The sequence below is a fragment of the Balaenoptera acutorostrata genome, chromosome 14 (genome assembly GCF_949987535.1).
Source record: "Balaenoptera acutorostrata chromosome 14, mBalAcu1.1, whole genome shotgun sequence".
NCBI lineage: Eukaryota > Metazoa > Chordata > Mammalia > Artiodactyla > Balaenopteridae > Balaenoptera > Balaenoptera acutorostrata.
The window spans coordinates 14,425,289-14,452,995 of record NC_080077.1 but is presented as its reverse complement, the minus strand read 5'-3'; the positions used below and the strand labels follow the sequence as shown (position 1 = coordinate 14,452,995).

Here is a 27,707-nt window from a genome sequence, read left to right as displayed (position 1 = left end):
TCATTATCTGGGTGACTGCAAGCAGGTAATGCACTACGTGTTGCTTACGAAAACGGAAATGATACAGACTCTCTATAATTGTATTAAAGGATTAAAGGAAACGATGGGTGTCAAGACACCAAGTACAAGACACCCAGAATATTATGGGTACTCAAAAATGTTACCTGAATCCAAATCTATCTGCAGAGGTGAGAGTATGAACACAGCACTTTGCCTCTTTCCTAACTCCACCCGTAATGGCACTAATGTCTACACTATCTCAGTACACTAAAAAGGATAGAAAAGAGGATATGAAATCTCTTTCAGGGTGAAAATACATATAGGTAAGAGAAGTGACATGAAATGTAAAAATAATATAACCCTGACTCTGATTCAATTCAATATATAAATAGTATGAGCCACTTAGATTTGAATTGTTACAGAAGTAGAAACACATAACTCTAAAAAGCATGGCATTGGACTGGCTTTCTCTTGATAGTACTGAAACATGTAACAAAGGGCTAAATGTGTAAAACATTAAAAAAAAAAACCTATCCAAAGAAAAAAAGTACAGGAAGAAAAATAATGCACAATTTTTAAAATGTACACCTTATATGCCAGCTACTGATAAGTGTTCTGAAGGATAGAATGGTGGTGTGGAATGTGGAGATCCCTATGTACTGACAAAAGAAAACATACATGATGTGCTTGTGTTTTGGAAGATTACACACCAAAGGTAACAAGAGTTCCCTCTGGGGAAGATACTAGGATTTGGGTGGTGGTGTAGGGGAAATTTCATTTTTTACTCTCTATGCTTCAATTATTATCTACATTTTTTTCAGACATATGTATTTCTTATGTAATTAAAAAAGAAAAGAAAAAAATGAGAGGAACCATGATGGAGACTTTATTCTTTACAGCACCCTATCCCTATGTACAAATTAGCCCACATCTGGTGTCTCAGTGCCAGTTAAATTCAACTAAACAAATCTCCTTCATTTTGTCCAATACCTCCCATTCCTGGCCTCCCCCTCCCCAGTAACCCTCCCCTCAACTTAAATTACTGAGCTCCAAAGAGAGACAACTTGAGTTGCTTTTAGTAGTTAGCCTGGAGCCAAATCCTGCTGCATTTCCCTTCACATTATCCCTTTCATCATCTTTTGTCACCGGTCTTTTCCTGTCTAGGTTCTTTCTATCTTCTCTCCTGATGCCTTATTTTCAGCACAGCAACGCACGATGCTATTACAACTGTCTTCTTTAAGAAGTGTTGGCTACAGTGCCTCCCTGCTCATAATGTCTTTTGGTTTCTAAATAAACTGAGAGTTTGGCCCAAAGTTCTCATTTCTCTTTAAAATTCCTTCGCGGAACTTCCTAGAGTACATAACCTCATTCCCTCTTCCCATTCACCAGAAAGAACAAAAACAAGACCCCAAAAACAAAAGCCCCAAATGTCTATTTTGGACAGATTTGTTCCAATTCCGCTTTAGTAAAAGATCTCGGTGTTCCCAGGCTACTCTTAGTTCATCAACGCTAAGCATAGTGAGGGTAGACAGAATATCCTCTTTCTGCTTAAACTGAACAACATTCTCCATGAAATCATCACACACTGAAATCTCTGAACACGCAGGCAAGAAATGTTCATTGATCTAAAAGAGAAAAGGTCAGCTTTTTATTCTTCTTAACAAAAGTAAGAGGCAATAGTGAAGTGGGTAAACATGCAAGGCATAGAATTATAATGACTATTTTTGGCATATTTACTCAGCATTTAATTAAAAGCTAAAAATATGTAAGCTTTATAGCTACGGTGAAAAGATACAGTAAAACGAGGCTGTATAAACATTAGAATTCAGCTCCATAAATTCCTTTTTAGGCAAACAGGATCTAGTGTATGATCCAAAAGAAAATAAAACTTTAACAAGAGAATAGGGATTCCCCTTTCCAAGGATGGCTTAGATTCTGAAGCTATAACCAAGTCTTTTTTACTACATGAATTATAAGGAAATAACTAAATGTTATGGTCTGCAAACATCTATCAAAGTGGATGTTTTATACACCAACAAATAGACTAACAAGAAAAGCAAATGTAGTGACTCAGCCATCTCGCCTTATTAAGTCTTAGAAATGTGTCCAAAAACCAATCACAAATAAAGAAAAAGATATGATTAACATGTTCTCTGCAGAATGATTTACAATGTTTTTAATCCTTTCCTGAAAGCAAAAAAAGAAAAAAGAATCAGGCATATCGTATTACTGATGAATTGTGCTGTGTGCAAAAAATGGTTCTCTAACATATGCTGGGTGGCATTTTTGATTGATTGCTTCCTACACAGAAGGTGATATATTATTATTTTTTTTCAGCATTTTATTTTATTTTATTTTATTTTTTTTAACATCTTCATTGGAGTATAATTGCCTTACAATGCTGTGCTAGTTTCCACCGTACAACAAAGTGAAGCAGCCACATGTATACATATATACCCATATATTATTAAATAAAATTCAGTAGAATAAACCCAATGAATGTGCCTACTTTAAGCATGAAAAGAAGCAAAATGTGTTTCATTAGCTTTAGTTATTACCTTTGATCCAAAAAGTGACAGGCCAAATTTAATAGATAATCTTATTGAAGTGTTGGTGATTATCAACATATATAAAACTTCAGTATTTAGTCATGTTCAATTTCAAAATGATAATAATATAAACAATAATAATTACCATCATTTATTGAGTACTCAGTATGTACCAGGTACTTTGATACATGATTTACTTCCATTATTTCATTAAACCCTCACAATGCCCTATGAAAGAGATGTAGTCATACCCACTCTACAGATGAGGAAACTGAGGCTTCGATAGGTTGAGTTAACCAGGTTACTTGGTTTCTTAATGGTTTTAACTTGGGTTTACCTGAGTTTAGAGTCTATGCCTTAATTCAACTGCTGCTTTAATCGTGTCTTATGCAAGGAATTGGAAAGTGAGGGAGAAAAGCATATTGTGGGAGGTCTGCTAAATCTACATTTCCCTAAACTTGCTGTGTGATCAGCCTGCTATCTGTATCCAACTAGAGGCTTAATATACCTCCTGGAGATTTCATCTCATAGCAACTTGCTTGGATAAGCTAAGATCAAATCAAGAGTATCTTCTTGGATAGGTTTTTCCCTGCTATAAAAGAAGAGACATCAATCTTGAAAACCACTTTAGAGTCTTAGATTAGGGAGTGGAATCTACTCTTTGCATTCTTGTCTAGATTTATAAAGTCATCTCATGGTTTCTGGCTTAGCACTGGCCATGAATCAGAATTCATTGCTTGGATAGTCTTACTAGACTTAAAACTACTTTGTTGGGGGATTTTCCTGAAAGACCACCTGCTGAAAATTGGGAAACTTTTCTAGTTCATGCAAGACAGGACAACGTCCTGAACAGGACACAGGGGATCAAAATACTGCAGGGTCTGATGTAACGATCTGCATTATTTGATTCACAGGATAACAACGTTGAGGAAGCAGCACAACTATTAAAAGGGCTTTTTCTAATTTTAACACCTTTATTGGAGTATAACTGCTTTACAGTGGTGTGTTAGTTTCTGCTTTATAACAAAGTGAATCAGCTATACATATACATATATCCCCATATCCCCTCCCTCTTGTGTCTCCCTCCCGCCCTCCCTATCCCACCCCTCTAGGTGATCACAAAGCACCAAGCTGATCTCCCTGTGCTATGCAGCTGCTTCCCACTAGCTAGCTATTTTACATTTGGTAGTGTCTATAAGTCCATGCCACTGTCTCACTTCGTCCCAGCTTACCCTTCCCCCTCCCCGTGTCCTCAAGTCCATTCTCTACGTCTGCGCATCTTTATTCCCGTCCTGCCCCTAGGTTCTTCAGACCACTTTTTTTTTTTTTTTAGATTCCATATATATGTGTTAGCATACGGTATTTGTTTTTCTCTTTCTGACTTACTTCACTCTGTATGGCAGTCTCTAGGTCCATCCACCTCACTACAGATAACTCAATTTCGTTTCTTTTTATGGCTGAGTAATACAGGGCTTTTTAAACTGCATTGGGCCTGCAGGAGGAAAGAGCCGAACTTACCTGCAACAAGAAGGCCAGTGTTTTCTTCTGCTGCTCCAGGTGCACGCTGGCTGCTCTCCATCTCGCCTGCACGTCAGCGAGCTCAGCCTGCAAGGCAGCCGCAGCCGCGCCGTCGGCACAAAGCAGGAGCTGCCTGCCCGCCTCCACGGTGAGGATGTAGCTGCCTTGCTGTCGCAGGAACACTTTTTCTTTGAACTGAAAGAAACCGCAGATTTTTACTTTCGCATTCTTCTCTTTACCATCTCCCCATTATACGTATCTTTAAATAATCCTAAATTTTTGCATACATAACATGCCCTCTTTTTTCCAAAAAGCTTTACTGACCCAGTACTTTGGGCCTGAGTGAAGCAATGTATAAATAGATGAGAATTCCACACAGAAAGCTTAGTTTCTGCTCCCGAGTTAAACGCAATCACGATGCAATAGGAAAACTGCTCTATGAGACTGATGCACAGGGGCACAGAGGGACATCTGACCCACGCTGGGGGCACGGGGAGCCTTCTTCAAATGGTGAAGCCTTCAGGAGTCTTGAAAGACACAGGACCACAACCATATTAAGAAGGATCTGCTGTGATGAGAGCCAGGAGTCAGGGAGAAGGCATCTTCCACACAGAGAAGCAGGATGGGCAAATTTGCTATATGGGATAAATATGATGAATTCAGGACACTGGACTTCGTTTTCAGTGGCTGGAATATAGGATTCCTGTAAGAGAGTGGTAGAAGATGACGCCAGACCACACCTTGCACAGGAATTTGGTTTTTATAGTAAAAGTGACTTGAGATTCATGGAAGAGTATTAAGCGGTCGGGTAGAAAATGGAATGGAAGGCCATACATTGGATACTTTAAGACAGGTTAGGAAGCTATTGTCTATCTAGGCAAGAAATCATGAGCACCTAATCTAAGGTAGTGGCAGTAGGGATGGAGACTTGAGGGATATAAGATATGGGGAGGGAGATAAAATGAAGAGTATAGCTCTAGAATGACTCTGGGTTGCTGACTGATAGACCAGATAGCCGGTGATATTTCCTCGGTTTGGGCACATGGAATGGACTGGTGGAGAATGGTTGATCCAGAGATCACAGGCTCTATTGGAACCATGGAGTATTATTATGTCTGTGATACACATAGATATAAAGCTAAAAGGGGGCTGAATACATGAGTTGGAGGCTCAGGAGTTGAATGTGACCAGAAGATACCAACTTGACCCTTCTCTGCTGGTAGGGAGTAGTGGAAGCCATGTGTATAGGTGAGGTTTCCCAGAGAAGCAAGGAGGAGAAAGGAAGCAGAGAACAGTGACCTTCAAAACAAGAGGAGCCTATAAAGTATACTGGGAGGGACTGATGAGAGGGTGAGGGGGTCTCCATCTCAGAGGCTGGACTCCCAAACTCCCAGGTGGGGTAAGTAAGGGGAATGGCAAAGAGCTCACACAGGACTGAGTCTTTCATCTTTTCTGGAATACTTAAGTTAAACTGCTCATGAGTAAAATATGTATAATCAGTGCAAAGTTTTCCTTTCCTTGCCATTGCCTTTCCATCCACGCTGGGATTCACTGAGCTGCTGGGAGGCCTTGGTGGGTGAAGTGGAGTCAGTCTTTGTGAGAGGCTGGGACTCGCCCTACTTTCATTGTTAAATATGGACTTTGTAATGCCATCATTTTATATATTTCTGTTGACATTTGAGAACAATGCTTGTTCTCATTCCGGTGTCACTCTAAAATCCTTCTGAAGAACTGAGGCCAGGGTGAAGTGTGCAGCGGAAATGCAGAAGAGGTTTAAAAACCGCCTGTTTTGCACCTTACCTGCACTTCATCAAAGAGGGTCCTTGCTTGCTGCAATGGTATTGGGACACTTCCGAGACCACTCACGGGTAGATAGGACACTTCAACCAACCATTTACGAAGCTTTTCTGCCATCTCCTGATAGCGCTGCCACTGGCGGATCTGGCTGTCAATGATGCCCCGCCTCTGCTGGGCCCTGCGTATCACCCCCTGCCACTGATTACTGAGAAGGGTCAATTTGAGGTTGAACTCATCCCTGGTGAAGAAATAATTACATAAGGAAAACCACCATTATCCTGGATGTAGTTACATAATGAACCGATACATACATACTTGATGACCGTAAGCCCTAAGAGGTGATCTAGGGCAGAGGTTTTCATATATCATGCCATGATCTGTTATCAGGTCTACTGAAAGTAATTTAAAAAATTAATAACAGTTAAGCTATCGGTGTTTGCAAATGGTGTGTTCATGTCTTAGCACAGGTGGAAGATGTATCTGTAAGGTCAACTGTCATTTACCCTGTCTCAGAGTGCACGAGAGGGGACAGAGCGCAGGGCAGCAGCTGCAATGCGAACGGCTCCCTGAACATGCCTGCGGCAATGTATGCAGCACGTGGCAGCATCCTGTGTATGTATGCAACAGCAGAAAATGAGGAGCCCAGCTTATTTACAACCTCTGTCTTCAGCTACAATTATAAGTCACTTTGGATGAACAAAACTGGGTTATTTAGCTAGAATCATAAACCACTTAAATAAAATGATGTTATGTAAAAATATTTTTAAAAACCGTACTCCATAAACTCTCAGTATTCCCTCAGAGTAGACAGTCCTAATCTTTAGCGGATTATTTCACATACTAATCTAAATCATCCCTTCTAACGTTTTAAGCCCACTTCACTTGTTCTTAGCAAAATGAAAACTATCTAGTCATCATTTTCTGAATAAAGGTTGTGCGTATACTTAGAGATATTAAATTTTATTTATGCTTTCTCAATTTCAGGCTAACTCATCTCAGATCTTGTAGTTGGTTCTTCCTACCTCTGTCTACTACCTTTAAAAAATGTTGGTAGTTTTTTATTATGTTTTTGTTAACATCCAACTGTGGCTTTAGAACTGGTTTGTCCAGTATCAAATAGAATGAGTTTCTTTGTAGATTATAGTGTTATTCACACATTTTAGTACTAAAGTGTAACATTACTTGCTCTTTCTCTATGTTACTAGTGTTGCTTTTCTTCCCTCCTGTGGGGGGCTTCTGCTCTGAGTTGGATTTAGTGTCCTGGGCTCCTATATTCTTCATACCTCTTATTATCAAGGGCCACTATAAACTTTGATTTTGTAACCAAATGTGTTATTAAGTGCTTCTGGTTTCGAGAGGAAATTCTGATATTTATAATCTAATTTCAGTAGAACCAAATATGATGAATTAGGTTCACGAGACTTCCCTAAAAGTTACAAGCACCCATCATCTCTGAAAACATCTAACTCCAGGGCTTGGAGGAGAGTACCCTATACATTGCTTCACTACCAGCTAGCCATCCAGGGTCTCTTTGGAGCCTCCGTCCTCACTTTGAAGAACCAAGCTGCTCTGAGCTATCTGTCAGCATGAGGAACTACTCAAAACATGACACTGGGCTCAATGCTGAACTTGAACTCTCAGAAACAAAACGTATAAACGAACTTTTAAAACGCAATACATTTGTAATCTAGGACCTTCCTATTTGTCAACAGGCTCTCATCTGTAATTTTTTTCACTCGCAACTTTCAAAATTATCCTTGGGTCCCATCCTCCCATTTTCATCTCTTTGGTGTTTTTCCCTGCTAACATTTAAAATTTAATAGATGTTGGCTTGTGCATGAATTTTAAATTTTATTTTACTTAATGACTCAAGCTTTTATAATATTGTTACAGAGTAGGGAGGATAAAGCAAAAGATAAGTTAATTGCACTTGAATGTGTCTTATTTTGAAGGCCTTAGATTCTTAGTAAAGCTCACATTTAAGCTTGGCTTCCTTAGAATAGAATAAATATGGCATCACATTTTGTTGTTCCAAGCTTAATCATGAAAATCTTTCATGTACTTCCAAAGAAATATCCACTTAAAACTGAAATTGCTTCCAAAACTTTAAAAAAGAAAGCTCTTAATAAAAATAATGACTTATTTTCTGTTTTTTTGGAAAAAAAAAACGAAGTCAATTATAATCACAACTACTGTTCTAAATATGGAAAAGACATACACATGTGATAAACTAAATGAGGTTTGTATGCCAAATATCACCACAGAAAGTAATGGGGTAGAGTAAACATTGTTCCTAGGAAATGTAAATATAGGACGAAATTGCCAATTCATACGCCATAAATCTAAAGAGGACCTAGATTTTACCTCTGCATTTTTAATACAGAGATAATCTGCTAAGTAATAAAGAGGAAGCAGGGTTTCAGGTTGAGTGTAATCTGACTTAAGTTAGCAAACCATTTTCAAATGTGGAGACGTAACCATGGTATAGGAAACCTGGCTGGTCCTGACTAAAGGCAAGGTACACGAGTGGTGGGCTTGATTCTATTGCTACTTAGTTATGTGACCTCGGTCAAATCAGTTCACATTTCTGCGCCTCAAGTTTTCATTTGTAAACAAGAGAGATGGTCTAGTGATCTCTATGCTCCTCTGAGGAATAAAATTTCTGTAATCATATGAGAATATCAGAAGCATCTGTTGACAAACCACTGATACATCACTGACACAATTCATTCTGATCTAGTCATTAATTCTAGTCCCCTACAGACGACTAGCGAAGGTTGGCTAGGTGATTTCCAATTACTCTATGTCCTTCATGTAATATAATAGCACTTCTTTAAAAAGATTCAATACTTAGTCATTTCAGAGATTCAGACAAGTCTTTCCTCCAATTTCTGAGACTCCTTTCCAGTACAATTGCCTTAGGAAGATTGGCTCTACGTCCTCTAACCTGCTCATTCGAAAGAAAATGGCTAATTTACTGGAACCTTTCTTCATAATACTATATCAAAGATCCTACCTGTCAACAACTTGACCTTGTTCTAGAAGATGCTGTCCATCAACAATGATCGAGTGTAAAATCTGCTGACGACTGAACATCTCTGCTTGAAACAACTGTTATTTTTAAAAAAGAAAAACATAATTTAGAGTTCCTAATTTTAGTGACCAGTTCTCCAATAACTTTCCAAAAATTCTGGTTCAAGTGAGACTATGAAAAATATTTCCAGCCGAATCAGGTTGTGTATGAAAACCCGCAATGTAAGAATATTTTTAAACCATCAATTAAGATAAACTTAAAGATACAGTTTAGTTTTTGTTTACTAAAACTAAGTGACTAAAAGTAGAATTATGTTTTCCTTCTTCCTTTCAAAATCACCTAATAAAGTTAGTTAACACATAATTTGTATTCTGGTTTTTTTTTTATATGCAGAATATGGTCCATTTTCAGACAGAGAATCGCTTAAGACCTTTTAGAAGTTGAAGAATGGAAAAAAATCCACCCTTTTTATAAACTCACTGTTTTTCAATATAACTCAGTTAATAAAATTGTTTCCCTACTAAAAAAGCTCAAGAGAAAGTCTTTCAGATTTTCACTGTTTTTTAAACAGCTTTATTGAGATAGAATTCTATATCATACAATTCACCTATTTACAATTTAATGATTTTTATTATATGTCCAGAGTTATACAACCATCACCACAATCAATTTTAGACTATTGTCATAACTCTCCCAAAAAGCTCCACACTCATTAGCAATCACTCCCCATCTCCTTTCAATCCCCCCAGCCTTAGGTAGCCACTGATCTATTTTCTGTCTCTATGGATTTGCCTACTCTGGATGTTTCATATAAATGGGATCAGGTAATTTACTGTCTTTTGTGACTGGCTTCTTTCCTCTTAGCATAATGTTTTCAAGGTTGATCCATGCTGCGGTAGGTATGAGTAGTGTGTTCCTTTTTATTGCTGGCTAGTATTCCACTAAGTGGATATACCACATTTTATTGTATTCATCATCAGTTAGTGGATGTCTGGGTCACCTCCACTTTTGGGCTATTATGAATAATGCTGCAGTGAACAAAATTCTGGTACAAGCTTTCGTATGGACATATATTTTCCTTTCTCTTGGGTGTATACCTAGGAGTGGAACTACTGGGTCACATGGTAATTCTATGTTTAACACTTTAAGGAACTGCCAAATTGTTTTCCAAAGTAGCTTCACCATTTTACATTCCCACCAGCAATGCATGAGGATTCCAATTTCTCTATTCCCTCATCAACACTTGTTTTCTTTTTCATTGTAGCCATCCTAGTGCGTGTGAAGTACTATCTCATTTTAGTTTTGATTCATTGTATGTTACGTCATTGTTGGTCAACTCTATAAAACTGGACTTAAAAATCCCTTACACATATTTAAGTTCCCTATTTTTAAAAATTTAAGCAAAATGTCTTAAAATTAATTTCATTCTCTTTAAAGTCCAGCATTAAGCTTTTCTCTGCTTTAGCTGCATCCTATCTCTCCATTTGTGTATATTTCATAAACACGGGAGCAACTTAGTTACACCAGTAAATAGCAAAATAGAGACTAATTGCAAATTGATTAATTTGCTTTTTGTATCTAATTCTTCCTCGATGTTTCTTGAGAAATGATTATAATGCAATTTGATCAAGAGGCACACCTGGAGATATTTGGTAGTTTGATTTCCTAGTATAAAATATGTATATGTTTTTTAAAGAACTCACAATTTTTATTTATCAAAGACTTTTAATCAAAGCATAATCTCCTAAGCAACTAGCCTTGGCAATATTAGTGTAGTCTGTAATTCAACTGGGAAATTATCTTACCACAATTCTGGCACCATACCTTGCAGGGTATTGAAGCCTGCCCCATGCTTATAACCAGCTATGGAATAAAGACTGGACTGCATTTTTGTGATTAAGATAGCGAAACTTCAATCTTAAGAAAGAAGGCAAGAACATCGCATGCATTTGAGCAGATTCAGCACACATTATAGGACTTTCATGCTTCCACATGGCATTTTGCAGCATCTTCCAAAGGCCTAAAACAATTTTATCACCCAAAAATGTACTGGCATAACTTACCTCATGTGCTCTTTGCTGCTCCAAAAGATGCTGATAATTGCCTGAAATCTCCACTGCTAACTTCTGTTCCGTTTGAACTAGGAATTCCATCCATGTTTCACATTTTTCCAAGAAAGTTTGATGTTGTAGCAAAAATGACTGTAACTTACTGACAGAAGAAGGAAAATGAATAATGGTGATGCTGTCACTTTTTTCTTATACCGTCAGCATATAAAACTAGATTAGGGCTTCCCTGGTGGCGCAGTGGTTAGGAGTCCGCCTGTCAATGCAGGGGACACGGGTTCGTGCCCCGGTCCGGGAAGATCCCACATGCCGCGGAGCGGCTAGGCCCGTGAGCCACACCTACTGAGCCTGCGCGTCTGGAGCCTGTGCTCCGCAACGGGAGAGGCCGCGACAGTGAGAGGCCCGCGCACCGCGATGAAGAGTGGCCCCCGCTCTCCGCAACTAGAGAAAGCCCTCGCACAGAAACGAAGACCCAACACAGCCAAAAATAAATTAATTAATTAAAAAAAAAAAACAAAAACCTAGATTAAATATTCTCTATTCCAATTCTAATTTGACCTCCACAAAGCTTTCATGTTAGGTAGTAAAATTTTGTGAAAAATAAAAGGAAAATTGAAGAAAAGAAATTTAAATGACAAAATTATGTATCTTTAATATATTCTTATATAAAAGTTTTATTTTTTGATTAAAACAATATTCAGTACATTAAACATGGGAAATCACTTCACATTTTGAGTGTCTCACTTTTAGTTCAAATTGTGTGAATAACATTGGAAAGACCTAGAATTTATAAATATACACAAATCGTGAACTTATTTCTACTGATGTTTCAGAGTAGCCAAAACATCTCTGGGTTACTGTACCTGAATCTTTCTGTAGTCTGGGAGGAGATCAGAGACCAGTGCCGGTTCAGATTCTGCATTCTTTTGATTTCTTTATCATTTAGGGGTAACCTGTATCCAAGCTCATTTAGCCGGTCTAAATCTGGGACCATGCTGCTGAATTTTAGCATCTGTCCCTGAAAGCAAGATGCAAAACTAGATTTAGCACCACGGTCAGAAAAGGCAGAGCTCTTTCAGAAGTGCACAGCGAACTTCTGATTTCAGGAAGAAGCTGGTCTTTGGTTTCCTCTGCAGTTCTAGGCCACCTCCTCGCAATCTCCAGAGCTGCAAAGAAAGCAAAGCTGCATCTCCTCATCAGCTTCCACTGCTGCTGCTGTTGTTGCTATATCTACTCACCATCCCTTATTGAACATTTAACAGTTTACGTGTATTATTTACTTGATTTATTTACTCATAAGTAATTCTTGCTTGAACTGATAAAGGATGAAAATTGTGCTGATGACTGAAAGGACTTGTTTCTTTCCCTTTATATTTCATTATCCATGTTAATCTGCTCCTTTATTATTTAATAATAATATTAGTTAGAATAGTAATAGCTAACTAACATTTATTGAGCACATATGAACCAAGCATTGTTATAAGAGCTTTACAGGTAATAACTCATTTTATCCTCAAAACAATCCCATAAGGTAAGAACCACTACTGTTCCCAATTTACAATGAGGAAGAAGAGGAACAGACACTAAGTAAATTGCTCAAGGCCACCCAGCTAGTAAGTGGTAGAGCCAGGTAAACACAACTTGTTGGGTTCTCCTTGGATGGAACACAATCCCACCTGAGCTCCAAAATCACCACCCATTATCTTAAGAGCTTCAGTTTTAGGTCCTTGACCCCAACCCCAAAGTTGGTGAGACTCAACTGAGAAAGCAGTCTATGCTTTCAGATCGCTTTCCTCCCTTCACACACAGGACAAAGCTGCCTGCCCTGGTTTTCCTGTGGGCATTCGTAACTCCATCTAGGAAATCGGCTACAGGCAGGAGAAAAGGTCAGGACACCTTTGGCTGTGTGTGTGTCCACTCTGCGTGCTCTGCAAAAGGCTCATAACCCTGAAGAGAGAATAAATCTTGCCAACTGCCGAAGCCAAAAGCAAACTATTAGATGGCAGAATTTCCACGGGGAGACATCAGCAGTGAACAAAACTGACGTACTACGGTCCTTCTCGTGGTGCTCAGAAAGAGTGAGACACCATTCCAGTAGCAGAGAGAACAGCAGCCACCTAGCACGTGAACATCCTTGGACGGTATGATGAAAGTCTGAAGAAAAATAACAGTGGGCTATGAAACTGTGTCGCTGGGGGGGGCCTGACCATGGACAGAAGGGGAGCCTTTCTGAGAGTGACACTGAATAAAATGACCAGGAGTTGATGCCTTTTGGGGACAAGGAACGGATTCCAGAAAACGGGATGGGCATCTTACACACAGATGCTGGGAAGCACTGCAGCTCCCAAGTGCCTGGAGAAGGAGACAGACGGTGGTGAAGGCGAGACCCTTAGGGAGGTGGAAGCCGGGTATTGCTGGTCTTGATACTTCACACAGATCTTTAGCCTGAGAGCAGCGGGAAGCCATGGAGGGTTTTAAGCAGAGGAATAACAGTAATAAAATGTGCATGTCTATTGTACTATTTTATTTACTGTAAAGTAGTTCATAATTAAGTAAAACCTTTTAAAAGCAAAAGATCATTCTGGCAGCTATAGGTTGGAGGGAGAGAGGTCGCTGCAAGGAGGTCCACAGAGGCTGAGGCTGTGGCCTTGGCCCCTGAGCAAGATCGGACAGCTTAAAGTAGGAGTGGATGATGGTAGTGATGGAGATGGGAGGTTCAAGAGCTACGAAAGAGGTGATGGATTGGGCGCGGGGAGGGACCAGAGCTAGGAGGAGGAGGAGTGAGGTGGAATCCTAGCACTGCTCCTGGGGGTCTCCCAGCACGGACCACGAGATCAGCTTGAGCTCACTGCCAACACTCCTCTCAAGAGAACAGGAAAGCAGAGCTGGCAAGAGTTTCCTTGGGAACAAAAAGTAGGCTTATGTCAGGAGTTTTGAGTTTTCTTTAGGATTTTGAAGATAGAAGATCTGGGACGAGGATTTGAACACACTTACCTTAAGTTCCTCCATCCTTTCCTGGATGGTCGAGAGGTCAGACGAGTGGCTAGGGTCCTGCCCTTGTAGTATTTCTTCAGCTTCTACTATCCAGGCTTCCAAAGCTTCTAAACTCTTGGTAAAGGTTTCATAGTCAAGAACTCCAGCCTTTTTTTCACAAAAGAAAATTGGTATTTAGAAATCTAGTGAAAGGGCAAGTGGATATTAAAATTATTTTTCATATTCTCGTGCCAAATTGCCATTCTCAAGATGCCATTCCTAAAAAGACAAGGCTACAATAATTTAAATTTTCTTCTTTTTATTTATATAGTTTGCTTAACACTTAGAATTACTTCTACGTACCATTAAGTAACCAATTAAAGTTATTTTTTACATACATTATCAAACAGAAATATATTCTGATTCTTGCAAAAACTTGTCAGGTAAACATGACTGTTAACATTAAAGCCACTTAATGTCTATTAATTGAACATATTTTACCGTGGAAGGAAGCACTGATTTGGGGGCAAAAGTACACTGTAGAGAAAAGTGCAAGACTCCCACGTTCCCTTGACCCCACTGGAACGTCCAAGTTTGTTTATTTTTTAACTTTCTGGTCTTGAAGGAGGCATTGTCTCGATGACGAAAAATTTTTCTTTTCCTGTGTTTATGCCCAGGTTTTATAGAATGCCCAGTTTATAACACCTGCTGAATGTGAGCTCTGTACCTGTAACATAGTCTGCTGTTTGCGAAGAGCCTGTTCTAGGGCACATAACTGTTGACTCAAACAGAGTTGATCGGACTGAATGGCTGATGCTGCCGAAGCATCTACTTGTTGCTTGAGTTGCTCTCCCAGCTCATGGAGAACGAAAAGGGAATCCTTAACTGTCCCCAGTCCTCTGAGGAGGTCCTACAGAAGATGAAAGCATGCCCACCATGAAACCGCATGTTAAGTGTACTCCTTAGTATAAACAATTAGAAACACTCAATTCTTATTTGTCAAATTATTACACTAAATAACCTTCACCTGCAGGAAAAAATAATCAAGAATTGAATTCCATTTTTAAAAACATGTATGTGTATTAACATTTCAAAAATGTACTATTCTGATTATAAAAGCTACATAGGTTCATTGTAGGACATCGGGGAAATGCAGAAAAACTTATATAAACAAGAAAAAACGTTATCTACAAGTAGAGCCAATAACTGAAAACATCTTGGCAGTTTTTTCCTGCCTCTTCATGTAATTGGTATCAAATTGAAAACCCAGGGCTACATTTTACCTTTTTTGACTTCATATTATACACACGAGAGAGGAGCTATACGTGTGGTCCCATTTTAGTGGTTACAGCACACCCTCCCCTCCTGGTGGGTGCAGAAGCCTAGCTACGGCTCTGGGGAGCAGGAGGAAGAGGAGACTCGATCTCCGTTCTTTTCTGTGATTATCTCTTGCCTCCATTTTTTGTGGGACCCTTTTATATGCTCCAAATTAATAAGCTGGTGGAAATTCCCTGTTTCTGGTTTCCATCTGCCTCTGAGGGATGACAACTGACTGATTCTTCCACCTGTTGCTGGTGCCCCACCAGATACAGAGAGAGCAGAGCCTGCTACACCCGTGCAGGGGCTACAGTGAGAAGGGGAAAAACAAAGGGCAACTTTAACCCTGACAGAGAGATCAGAAAATTCACAGCAATCATCTCGAGCACTAGACTCTAGAACAGGCATATCTCAACGAAGGAGGACTGAAAATTGAAAATGACAAATTTCATAAAGATAAACTATGTGGAAAGAGCAAAAAAAAGCACAGAATTTACTGTAAATCTTAAACTTTAGCTTTAAAGTGATTATTCATTTTTCATGTGAAGGTCTTAGAATGGGTTAAACTTTTATTTATGTGCTTTTTATAACTTGCCTAATTCTAATAACTGATTTGGGAAAGTTTATAAGAAGGTCTTTGAAATAAATTCATTAAAATAGAGACAAATAAGGATAAATAGTAAGAGGCATGTGATAGGTGAAACGAGAGAAGAATTGTTCCTGAAAACCTTAAGTAGGTTATTGGCAGCTGCAGTGAAAAAGAGAAATATTAAAAAGCTATTAAAAAGAAGTATACCCATAAATCAGGAAAGAAAGACCTCTTCCTACCATTAAGTTCTTAGAAGAAATTATTATGTTGATGCTTACATAAGAGATAATGGACCTCACTGGACAATACCTTGGAACAGTGGATTTTTAAAAGATGTAACATTACTCTTCATATGGTCATTTCTTATATTGACCATCTCTGTAAAAACAGCCTAAGTCCTTCACATGGACTGTATTTCATTAGGAAAAATGGGAAAACAACTCTTTAAAGATAAAACAACGGGAGGAGATCTCTTAAATCTGTTACATGTGCAACTGTGTTCTGAAAACCTAGCAGGCTCTCTGATACTCGAAACAATTACTTTTGGATAGTTGTCTCACATAGAGACATAACAAAAGCTTAAACACAGCAGCCCCAGCCCTGCTAAACTTGAGAAGTCTAAGCTTGGCAAGTTGGTAACACGCGATAGTTCTTGAACATACGTTGCAATCTTGAATCCATGTGGCAACTTCGTCGTCCGCGATGTCCTTGTCAGTGGCTGCCTTCAAGAGCTCATTCGTTCGACCCTCCTGCTGTTGAACTGTAGCAGCACACTGTTTGGAGTAGTCTTTGTATCTCTGCCAAAGCTGAAGTAGGGCCTTGCTGGCGTGCAGCTGCTCTGCGATCTCTTCCAGCAAGTGATTCCATCTGGAAATGATAGCCAACACTCATGGGCTGATTCCCACCTCTCACCAAATGCGATTATTTACTATTTTATTTTTCATGATCCTGGTTCATGTGGATATGGAAATAATGCAGATGTCTCATTTCTATTGAACGTAATAAAAAGTAACATTTCACCCTAATATTTCAAGGGTAGGTAGTAGAAATGAGGTCAATCTTGGGGTATACCGCAGTTCTAATTCCTTTCTAAATATCTTCACTACATTTACTTATCCTTAAGTTCATTTTGTGAAAATTAAAACATTCATAGAATAGAACCTATAAAGCTGAAATTCAAAATGCCAGTGTTTTAATTGTACTGTTAGTTATAATAAGATCGTGATATGAATAATGAACAACAGTGTAAAACCGGCATGTCCCATACCTCATATTGACTTCTTTTAGCGTATTGGTAAGAGTTTCTGTCACAGGCGGGTGACTCTCTTTTAACAGTTGGTTGGTGACAGAGCCAAATTTCTGTAAGCTCTTTTCCTGTTTTTCTAGATCATCTTGAAGATTCTGCCCAAAGGAAAAGTGCCACAGATGACATAACAGGATCTAAAACTTCTAATGATCAAGTTTAAGAGTAATTTATAGCTGTTTTCATAAATATGAACATACAAATACAAAAACCGTGACTTTGCCCCAATGCTTTATGAGCTTTCTTTAGATAACCATTTTTTCTTTTTTATGAGTTTGTTCTTATGGGTGTGAGGAGGGTTCTTAACAATTGAGACTTCTTGGAGTGGGAGCTGGAACTCTGCTGGGAAAGCTCACACGGGGAGCCCCGTCCACCATCGAGGAGGAAGGTGTGGGACTGCTGGGTGTGCAATACATCGTACTGTGGTTCTCTCTGCTGCTCAAGGTCAAAGCCCAGATCTCTACTTTATTACTTACCCAAAGTTGCTCTACCAGAAATCCCTGATAGTGAGACTTTAAGAAGTCATAGCTTTTCTGAGTACCAGCTCTAAGTTCTATCTCTGATGTTCTTCCTTGCAAAGAATATTTATTAGGCAGGCTATAGGCTTGGTGGAGTCGTCTACCAAGAACCAGTGAAGAAAGATATTTCCCTGGAAATGTTGCTGAAGTGACAGACTCAGTTCTTAGTAAAACTCCATAGGTGAAGCAGGCTGCAAAAATCCAGTCCTACTCAACACTGATAATATGGTTGCCATCAAATCAAAATATATAAGGAATAGACCCTGAATCCTTTCATATCTTAAGACAGAAGATGTGAAACACAGAGTAAGCTCAATTAAGAAGTACTTCTGGGGCTTCCCTGGTGGCGCAGTGGTTGAGAATCTGCCTGCTAATGCAGGGGACACGGGTTCGAGCCCTGGTCTGGGAAGATCCCACATGCCGCGGAGCGGCTGGGCCCGTGAGCCACAACTACTGAGCCTGCGCGTCTGGAGCCTGTGCCCCGCAACGGGAGGGGCCGTGATAGTGAGAGGCCCGCGTACCGCGATGAAGAGCGGTCTCCGCACCGCGATGAAGAGTGGCCCCCGCTTGCCGCAACTAGAGAAAGCCCTCGCACGAACCGAAGACCCAACACAGCCAAAAATAAATAAATAAATAAATAAATAAAGTAGCTATAAAATAAATAAATAAATAAATAAAAAGAAAAAAAGACAAATCATTTAAAAAAAAAAAAAGAAGTACTTCTAACCTCCTCAAAGTTATAAAATGTCTTTTTAAACTTACTATTCTCAAAATAAGTTTTAATGATTCTTAGTATCTGCAACAACTGTTTTAAGGTTTAAAGAAATTTAACCTTGTACTTTGTATGTACAAGGTTACAAAGTACATACTTTGTATGTACTTTGACTTCCCTGGCGGCCCAGTGGTTAAGACTCTGCACTTCCAATGGAGGGGGCACAGGTTCGATCCCTGGTGGGGAACTAAGATCCCACATGCCGTGAGGCGCAGACACACACACACGCGCATGCACAAAAGAAGGAAACTGTATATACTCATTTTATCCTTCCTCCCTCCTGCCTCACCCAAAAAAAGGGCATTCCCTTCAGAAAGTCTGCATATCATGTCAGCAACATATAAACTTTGGTTGCCAAGCCAGGGACGTGGACCGATGTAAGGAGGGTACATGCGAGGCTGTCATCCCATCCCTTAGGGTCTGACTTGCCCATCCCACAGGCTGTGTTATTTAGCCAGGGAGAAAGGGCAATGGCAGGTGAGAGCACCCAGCGCCCAGGTGTGCAGGCGAGTGAGGGCAGTAGCTGATTGAGAGCAGTGACCTAAGAGAGGACAGTGTGCAAGTCAAGTTAAGTTAAGTCAGCAGCAATGTCCTCCTGGATGAATACAGTGATGATGGACACCAGGAAACCAAGCAGTAAGTGCTAGAAAAGGAGGATTACGTGTACACACCATTGACATTCTGCTGAACGCAAAGAAAACAACTTAATGGTTTAAGATTGTATGACTTTTGCTATTTTTCTTTTTGTTTTCTTTTTAATCCTGCAGAATGTGTTTAGAAAAGCAGGATAAAAAAAGAAAAAGGGAAGACATAAAAGGCAGCAACAATGGATCCAGGAGATTGATTTGGGTATAAAATCATTTTATAAAATACATTCATGGGGATATTTATATAATTAAAAACATCATTTAGTTATATACCAGTTATTCCAGAATTTGGTATCCACAGGCAAGTTTGGTTATGTAACAAATAAAGCAGGTAAAATTAATTTTAAATATTTTTAAAATAATTAAATGTAAACAATATACACCAATTATTCCAGGATGATGTTCGCATTTGCTCATTTTTTAAAAATTTTTCTCAAATTAAAAAGGATGTTAAGGATGGGTTCAAGTCATCCCTTACCTGAAGACTGTCTACCTGAACTTGCACAGCTTCTAAAGAGCCGGTCAGCAGACGGAATCGGGAGAGAGAGTATCTGGCCTCCACGAGGTAACTGTTTATCTCATCAAAGGCCACTTTGTGGCGGCTCCACTGGTCCAGCACAGACTTCAGCAGGATCTTTAATTGCCCAACCTTTTGAAAGAGACAGAGGCTTCTTATAATTGCATAATATTTTAAGCGATAAAATATATAAATATATATTGCATTGATGGGAAAAATATGAACATTTAAGAACTTCATTGGGATTTCAGGCATTATAAATAAACTCAAATTTTAAAAAAAGATTTGAAAAGTAAAATGTAGCAATGTTGAAATTTAAGCCTTTCATACTTTTGATCACGCAGTCTAAATTAAAATGCTTAAAAAGGTTATATATATAACCTTTACCTATAGTATATATTATTTATATGTATTATAATATAAAAGTGATAAAAGGTCAGTATATTTAATACTACAGTTTAGGAAACATATTAAATGAGTGTTTTAAATGCATTAACCCACTTTATCCTCATAACAACCTTATGAGGTAGATGGAATCATTATGCTCACCTTATATTAAGGAAACTGAGGGACAAAGAGGTTATAAAAATCACCTGAGATCATACTGTTAGAGTGTGAAAGATCTAGATGTAAATCTAGGCAGACTGGTCCCAAGAAATGAAACCTATCTATCATCTGTCCATCTACTTACCTACCTATCTAACTATCTACCTATTGATCCATCCCAGGTATATGCAAGCTCTCTCTCTCGCTCTCTCTCTCTCTCTCTCTCTCTCTCTCACACACACACACATACTCAAATGAATATCTTAAGACAAAACATCCAAGAACATTCTTTCCTGTACTTATCTGCAACAGAAAAGGTTTTAGTTTGATCTGTATCATTTAGAAATATACCTGCTTTGGACTTCCTGGATTTCACTCCTAATCTTTTCAATATGGAGTAAGTATGGCCATGATTAAGGAAAGAGATCATATAAATTAATTTGCAACTGAATTCTCTGCTCTTTTTCTTAGCATAACCAAAAATGTTGAAACCAATCGAGGTACTATCACATGGGCCAAAGGCCTAAGAAAATGCTGCCGCAGAAACGAGGCAACACTCCTACGTACAGGCAGGTGCCAGGGCCTGTCCTAGGAAAGTCAGGAACAAACATGAACGTAAAGCCAAGAGATCAATGAGAATTTCTAAATCGTCTATTTCTTCCTTGTATTATTTTTGTTTGTTTTTCATGAGAAGATGTTTCTGTGAAAGAACCACTCAATTTATTTAGATGGTAAATTGTTTCCAAAGAATTGTGATGATTTATAAAAGTGCATAACATAAAATGAACTAGATTTAAAATCAGGTTGAAGATAGGGTAATTAGAAAGCTGCCCTCGGAGACCATCGCATGGGCTGTGAGAAGCGGTTTGCTGCACACCCTTGGTCCCTGTCCCTTCACCTGTTGGTGCCTCAGCCCTCACCTGTGGGAAGTGCGGGCAGGAGCCACTGGCACAGGTGTGTGCAGAGCAGGAGTTGTTGTTACATGTATTCTTCTCACTGGGGGATTCAACCCTCTATTCAGCACATAATGTCAAACATCCTCACAGAGCTTACGTTTTAGTGAGAGAATTTAAATAAACGAGTAGACTATCTCATATGCTAGAAGTTGATAAATAATACAGATAAAAGCAAAGCAGAGAAGAGAGTCAGGGAATGTAAGGGGAGGACGCGAAGGCTGTCATTTAAAACAAGGCGGCCAGGAAAGCGCTCCCTGAGATGGTGAGTTTAAACAAGGACTTGGAGGAGAGGGAGTGACCATGCGGATATTAGGGAGAGGGGGCTCCGGGCAGAGGGAAGAGCCAGTACAAAGTCCCCGAGTGTGGGCCACACCATTGGGTTCCAGACTAGGGGGAGACCGGAAGCACGAGGAACCTGTAGGCTGGCCGCAGGAGCCGCATGGCTTTGGCCTCATTCTGAATGAGACAGGGAGATACTGCGGGGTTGCGAGCAGAGGACTGGTGTGACCTGACTTCCATTTCAACAGGACTTCTCAGGAGGCACAGAGACTATTTAGGAGGCCATTAAAATAATCAAAGCAAGCAGTGACGGTGATTTAGACCTAGGTGCTAGTTGCACAGATGGAGGGCAGAGGCTGGATTCTAGATCTATCCTGAAAATAGGGCTGACAAGATTGTTGATGGACTCGATGTGGGTCTGAGGGAAAGAGAGGAGTGAAGAAGAATGACTCCATAGGTTTCAGCCCATGCAACTGGACAGGTAGAGCTGTCATGAACTGAGGCGGCAGAAAGTGTAGGTTTGTGGGGGAAGAATGGGAGTTGGTTTGGGCAGGAAGTTTGAGATGTCTAATGGTCATGCAAGCGGAGATGTCTACAGAGGACTTCCCTCTGTGTCTGTCTCTGTCTATAGTTTAGGCGAGAAATCCAGTCTGAGGATACACATCTGAGAACCATCTGTGCCTAGATGGTATCTATGGACATGGGAATGGATAAGATTATTAAGAAAGTCATGTTCATAGTAATGTTAATTATAGGAAACATCCGAAGCTAGGCTCTTTAAAAGAAAGTTAATAAAGTGGACTTAACACTACCAATAGATGCTGTGTAGATTCCGTGATTATTTACTTATTTATATTAGGAAAGCCAAAACCCATGTCACATTTGGACATGAGATGGCAAGCACGGTCTTGGAGGCAGCTCTCCACAAGAAACGTTACCATGTGGTCTAAATTTGCCCAGGTGTGGTTGAGATCCTGAAGCGTGCTCATGACAATGCCAGAGACTTCTTCTTTCTTGTTCTGAATCAAAGCAAGTCCATTCTGCTCAGTTTTCTCTACCTCTTTTTCTTTTGCTTTAATCAAATCTTCCAGATCCTGAAAGATGAAGAAACAGTCATTTTACATTATTCTATTATGGAACTCTGGGGTACACTGAAATTGAGCCATTATAGTCTCACAGCCGAAAAATCTTTTATTAATCTGAAAAGCTTATCATTCTCAGGAGAGGGTCTACAGAGTGATACTTCTTCTTACATTTAAATTTTTAAAATTCTCTTTTCATTCCATGAGAAATTAGCATAACAAAAAAAACCACACAAAATTTAAATGGCACTAGATAATTTTTTCAAGAAGCTACAAGGAAAGAAATATATGTTGGAAATGGTAACATGATTTATATTCTTACATTCATTTATCTTGCTGTTGGAAAAGTTACATAGTCCTAGCTCATGGGATGAAATGCAATAGAATGGTATTCTGGACCCCAGTATCTGAGATTTAGTTACATTTCTGTGACTATCAAGCTGTGCCACTTTGCGCAAGTGAGAAACTTCCACAGGGTCTCAGTTTCTTCACATGAAAAATCAGAATCTCTATTAACCTGCCTTTCTCCCTAAAATACTCTGATTCTAAGTGAGTATGAAAAGTTGTACAAGTTTTTTTTCATGAATTGAATCCTCATTTTCTTTAGAATTTGCATTTATGATGGTCAGGATGAAATGTTCAAAAAAGAAAATGAGGCAATGATCTGGAGATCATACTTAACCATAATCCTCACTTCTATTTTAAAGCCATTTGAAACTTTGGAAAGCTCAGTGAGCCAGGCTGAGACTGCTATCAACGTTTTATGGATGAACAGTGGGAGATTATGTCATGCAACCTGTCTCCAGTCACAAAAGGGCCAGAAGTAGAATTAGAATCCAAGACTTCTGAGCCCACTGACTCCCAGCCCAGTGCTGGAGGCAGGTGGGAATTGTGGAAAAGAGGTAAATCCATGTCGGGGTGATGTGAGAAGCCGTATATTGATCCTGGTTACATGCTCATATTCAGAAGTACACCCCCAGAACTAGATATGCAGATTGTAGGCCTTGGAGGTTAGAGTGAAGAAAATTGCAAAATATGTTAAGTTTGGATAATGTCTCAATTCTGTGAAAAAGATTTCCAGCCCCCTGTCATGACCCACATATGGATAACTCCCCTGGGCTTGGGTAGTGCTATGGGTAGGATACTAGTGAGAAGTCCTGGTCTCTGCTGTTTTAGTTACAAATGTGCCTCTTTTAATTTTTGCTTCGTGTGGTCCAATCTTTTAATCACTCCCTACCTTATGTATAAAATAGGAATAATAATACATTTGCTTATCTCAAAGGGATAACATTAGATAAATAAATCTATGAGATCCCTTTCAAGCTGTTAAAAACTAGGCAAATGTAAGAGTTCATTTTATTCAGCCATTTGGTAATCTGCCCTGCTTCACTGAACATTTATTTATTTTTCTCTCCTTAACTATTATGAAGCTATTTTTGTCTTGATGTATTAATTAGAAGTTCATGTAATTAGTAGCCTAAAGAGATCATTTTTGTTTTGAATAACTGTTCTTTCATTTTCATTTTATAATTTTGTCAATATTTTGACAGCTTTGATAATTAACCTGAGATAAATATAGTGATTACCAGTGCTACAGGCCCTTTGAACTTTACTATTTAAGGATTTTTCTCTCTGCTTCTCTAAAAGATTACATAACCATAAATAATCCTTCCAACATTGTCTTTAATAGGATCCTAAAATTCAACCACTGGAATTGAATTTATTTTCATTTATCCATAGATGTTAACTTTTTAAGTGAGCAATATTAAATGAATGGCCCATTGCTCAGAAACACATCTCAAAAGTGTCCTGCGCATTTATGTTGGCATAAAAGCAAAACCCAGAAGGGAAACAGGAATGAAATATATATTTTGTGCAAAACAAAGGTGTTTTCCTTTCCCTCCAATAATAATTAAAAGATGATTCTGTTTCTGATCAATGAAGGGAAAAGCCAAACCTAACATCTTTTTGCTATAATAAGTCATTCTTAACTTGGGTTAATTCATAAATATCAGTTTCTATGTTGGTTCAAATTCATAAATCACTTCTGAAAGAGTGGAAAAATATCCAAGATCTTTTAAACAAAATAAAGCTTGAATCCAGTCACCAATGTAAGTATGCTGGCTTGAATTCTACACTCTGGTCCAGAAGAACTATTTCTCAAAAATGACAATAAATTTTTATCAAGGTTTGTGGTACTGCCAAATGGAACCTGCCTGTTAGGCTACTGTGATTTATATGTGATGCCCCAAAATAACTATGTGGTCTACTTTCATTCTGTTCTTTGTTTCAAAAAAAATGACTTTTCATTTGAAATCACAAATTGGCATTGGAGTTAAGTTCTTTCAACCATACTTGAAGCTTTTCCTCCTGACACTGCCTGGTGTGACCCTCTGGAAGGTTAAAAATTTGGGTCTGAAAAGGAGTGAAACTTGGTCAAGTTTCTGCTACATTTTCCAGCTAGCAATCTCTCTCTCTGTGTTCAATAGAAGACATGTACATAAAAAGAAAATGGAAAATGGCAGAAAAAAGTATATATTAAAGAGAAGAAAAAATAGTAAGAAAGAGAAAAATAAAAGGAGAGAAGGCAGAAAAAAAATAAAGGAAAAGAAAAGTTAAGTTAACCTATATTTCAGTCTTTTAATAGTCAAGTTTATTATTATAACAGTGTAACAAGGAAGCACTAATCTTGCTAATGTTAATGCTGAAATTATGTTTTAATTTTAATGAAAACATTTTAACTTAGGAAGTCATCCTTTGAAGTAAACTTTTGAAATTCTGGCTTACTTGTACATTTTAGAATTGATAGCCTACTACTTGAAACCCTACTGGCTCCTGGAAAATTGGAAAGGCAGTAAGACTAGCTGATGCATGTTTCTGGTCTTCCATCTTTTACATACCAATCTTCTGATGTGAAGGTTTTTTGGTTTTTTTTTTTTAATTTCAAGGTAGTTCCCTGTATGATAGTTTTCTTTACCATTTTCATGCACCCTCGAAATTGCAATCCTTGAGCTTGTCAGCCCAGCATAAGGGCATGTGCTCTTCCTTTTCTGAACCAAAAAGTTTTGACTAAGAGCTTAAATATACATCTCTTTACATATGCCCCCAAAGAAAAACTGCTGGTTGGAAGGAAGATCATTACCAAAGGCCTTTCTTTTTGAAAGCTGAAATATAAAAACAAAATTTGGGAAAATAAGCGTTTCTGTAGAATTGCTTCACAGTTTAACCTTCAATTGTCCTTAGGAAATACTACAGAGAACTATCACAGCTAATCTGTAACACATACAAATTATTGAATTATTAAAAAAAAAATTACAGCATTTGCTGTAATAGCTTACATTTCTTTTGTATGAACAAGAATCCCTGAGGAAATATTAAGTGGTCCTAAGTCACTGGAAAACATTTAGAGTCTGCCCACTCCACATGCACCAAGATCCTTATCACCAACAGGAGAACAAGCAGATGCTGCTCGGTCTTCCCAATGAGACACAGTAGGAGGTAACACTGTCCCCTGGGAAGCACTGGCTCATTGGAGTAGAACCAGAATCCAATCAAGCCTCTAGGGCTGACTTCCATTTATAGGAAATACAGGGGAGAGGAGAGCATCTCAAGGAACTACAGAGGCTAATCCTGAACCTGAGTCCAGTCTACGGTTTTTGTAACAAGTTAATAGTGTCAAAAAAAAACCTTAAAGAGACTTAAAAGATCTAAGAAGAAATGGAGGATGTGGACACTGTGACATCTTTGTTTAAATAAATTAACTGAAAAAAAAGATATTTTAAAGACAATTGAGGAAAGAGTGTTACGAGTTGGGCATTAAATAGTATTCAGGGGTTACTGTGAATTTTTTTGTGGTGATAATGATATTATGGTTATATAAGAAAAAGGTCCATTTCCTTTAGAGAGGCATACTGCAGCACGCAGGAATAAAACGACACGATGTCTGGGGAGGCGGAGTCAAGATGGCAGTGTGGGAAGATGCCGAGTTAGCACCTCCCCAAAATTAGGATGCCTGCCGGCCGCTGGTGGGGGACCCTGACGCCCAAGGAGACAGGAGGAACCCCCAAGTGAACTGGTAGGACGTGGGGGACTGAGGGGGGAGGAGAAGTGGAGGCCAGACAGGATCGGCACCCCTGAGGCCGGGGAGATAAGGAGAGGCAGGTGGGAGGAGCCATCCTGGAGGAGCAGGAGAGGAGCGGAGGGCATTTGCCCCGCCCACTCGGGCCCAGGGAGCCTGCTGAGCGCCCAGGCTGGTCCCCTGCCCTACAGGGCCCCCTCCTCCCCCCGGCCACATTGGTCCTGGGGGCACAGGAAGGAGGCTGAGGGGAGAACAGGAGAGTCAGGTGGGAGGGGCCCTCCAGGAGGAGCAGGAGAGGAGTGGAGGGCATTTGCCCTGCCCACTCGGGCCCGGGAGCCCCACTGAGCTCCCAGGTGAGGTCCTCCTACCCTCTGAGATGAGGGGTGGGGGGCACACCTGGGCCCCTTCTGTCCCTTGAACCTAAGCCCCACCCCCTACAGCACCCAGGGCCTTTTCCAGCCCTGTGGGTCCTGAGCATTGGCCCCGCCCACAACTCAAACCTTGCCCTTGTTTAAGCCCCACCCTCCACAGCCAAGGCCTTCCCCCCCCCTTTTTTTTACTTTCTTTTCTTTTCTTCTTTCTTTCTTTTTTTTTTTTTTGGCCATGCCATGCAGATTGGGGGATCTTGGTTCATGAGCCAGCGGTTGGGCGAAGCTCCGGAGCTCTGAGTCTGAACCACTGGACTAACAGAGAACCTCAGACTCCAGGGAATATTCATCGGAGTGATGTCTCATGGAGGTCCTCATCTCAGCACCAAAACCCTGCTCTGCCCAACAGCCTACAAACTCCAGTGTTGGAAGGCTCAGGGCAAACAACCACTAAGACAGGAACACAATCCCACTCAAAAAAAATTTAAAAATGAGACAGCAAAAAGATATGTCACAGATGAAGAAGCAAGGTAAAAACCTATAAATAAATGAAGACCAAATAAATGAAGAGGAAATAGGCAATCTACCTGAAAAAGAATTCAGAGTAATGATAGTACAGATGATCCAGAATCTCAGAAATAGAATGGAGGCGCACACTTGAGAAAATAAATGCTTAACAAAGATCTAGAAGAACTAAAGAACAAACAAACAGAGATGAACAACCCAATAACTGAAATGAAAAATACACTAGAAGGAATCAATAACACAATAACTGAGGCAGAAGAACAAATAAGTGAG

General features: G+C 39.5%; 1 protein-coding gene across 14 annotated transcripts in view; it reads right to left on the bottom strand.

Moving 5' to 3' along the window:
- The window catches only part of SYNE1 (spectrin repeat containing nuclear envelope protein 1), a 463,872-nt gene that overhangs the window by 75,277 nt on the left and 360,888 nt on the right, over positions 1-27,707 (bottom strand). For all 14 annotated transcript variants that reach the window (XM_057527516.1, XM_057527518.1, XM_057527519.1 and 11 more), the window contains 11 exons: positions 22,320-22,475; positions 19,562-19,732; positions 17,111-17,244; positions 16,506-16,710; positions 14,665-14,847; positions 13,959-14,105; positions 11,828-11,982; positions 10,962-11,109; positions 8,881-8,975; positions 5,868-6,102; positions 4,068-4,262 (listed from right to left, as the gene is read on the bottom strand). In XM_057527516.1, coding sequence (XP_057383499.1) covers positions 4,068-4,262; positions 5,868-6,102; positions 8,881-8,975; positions 10,962-11,109; positions 11,828-11,982; positions 13,959-14,105; positions 14,665-14,847; positions 16,506-16,710; positions 17,111-17,244; positions 19,562-19,732; positions 22,320-22,475 — 1,824 coding nt within the window. The remainder of the gene's footprint in view (positions 1-4,067; positions 4,263-5,867; positions 6,103-8,880; positions 8,976-10,961; positions 11,110-11,827; positions 11,983-13,958; positions 14,106-14,664; positions 14,848-16,505; positions 16,711-17,110; positions 17,245-19,561; positions 19,733-22,319; positions 22,476-27,707) is intronic.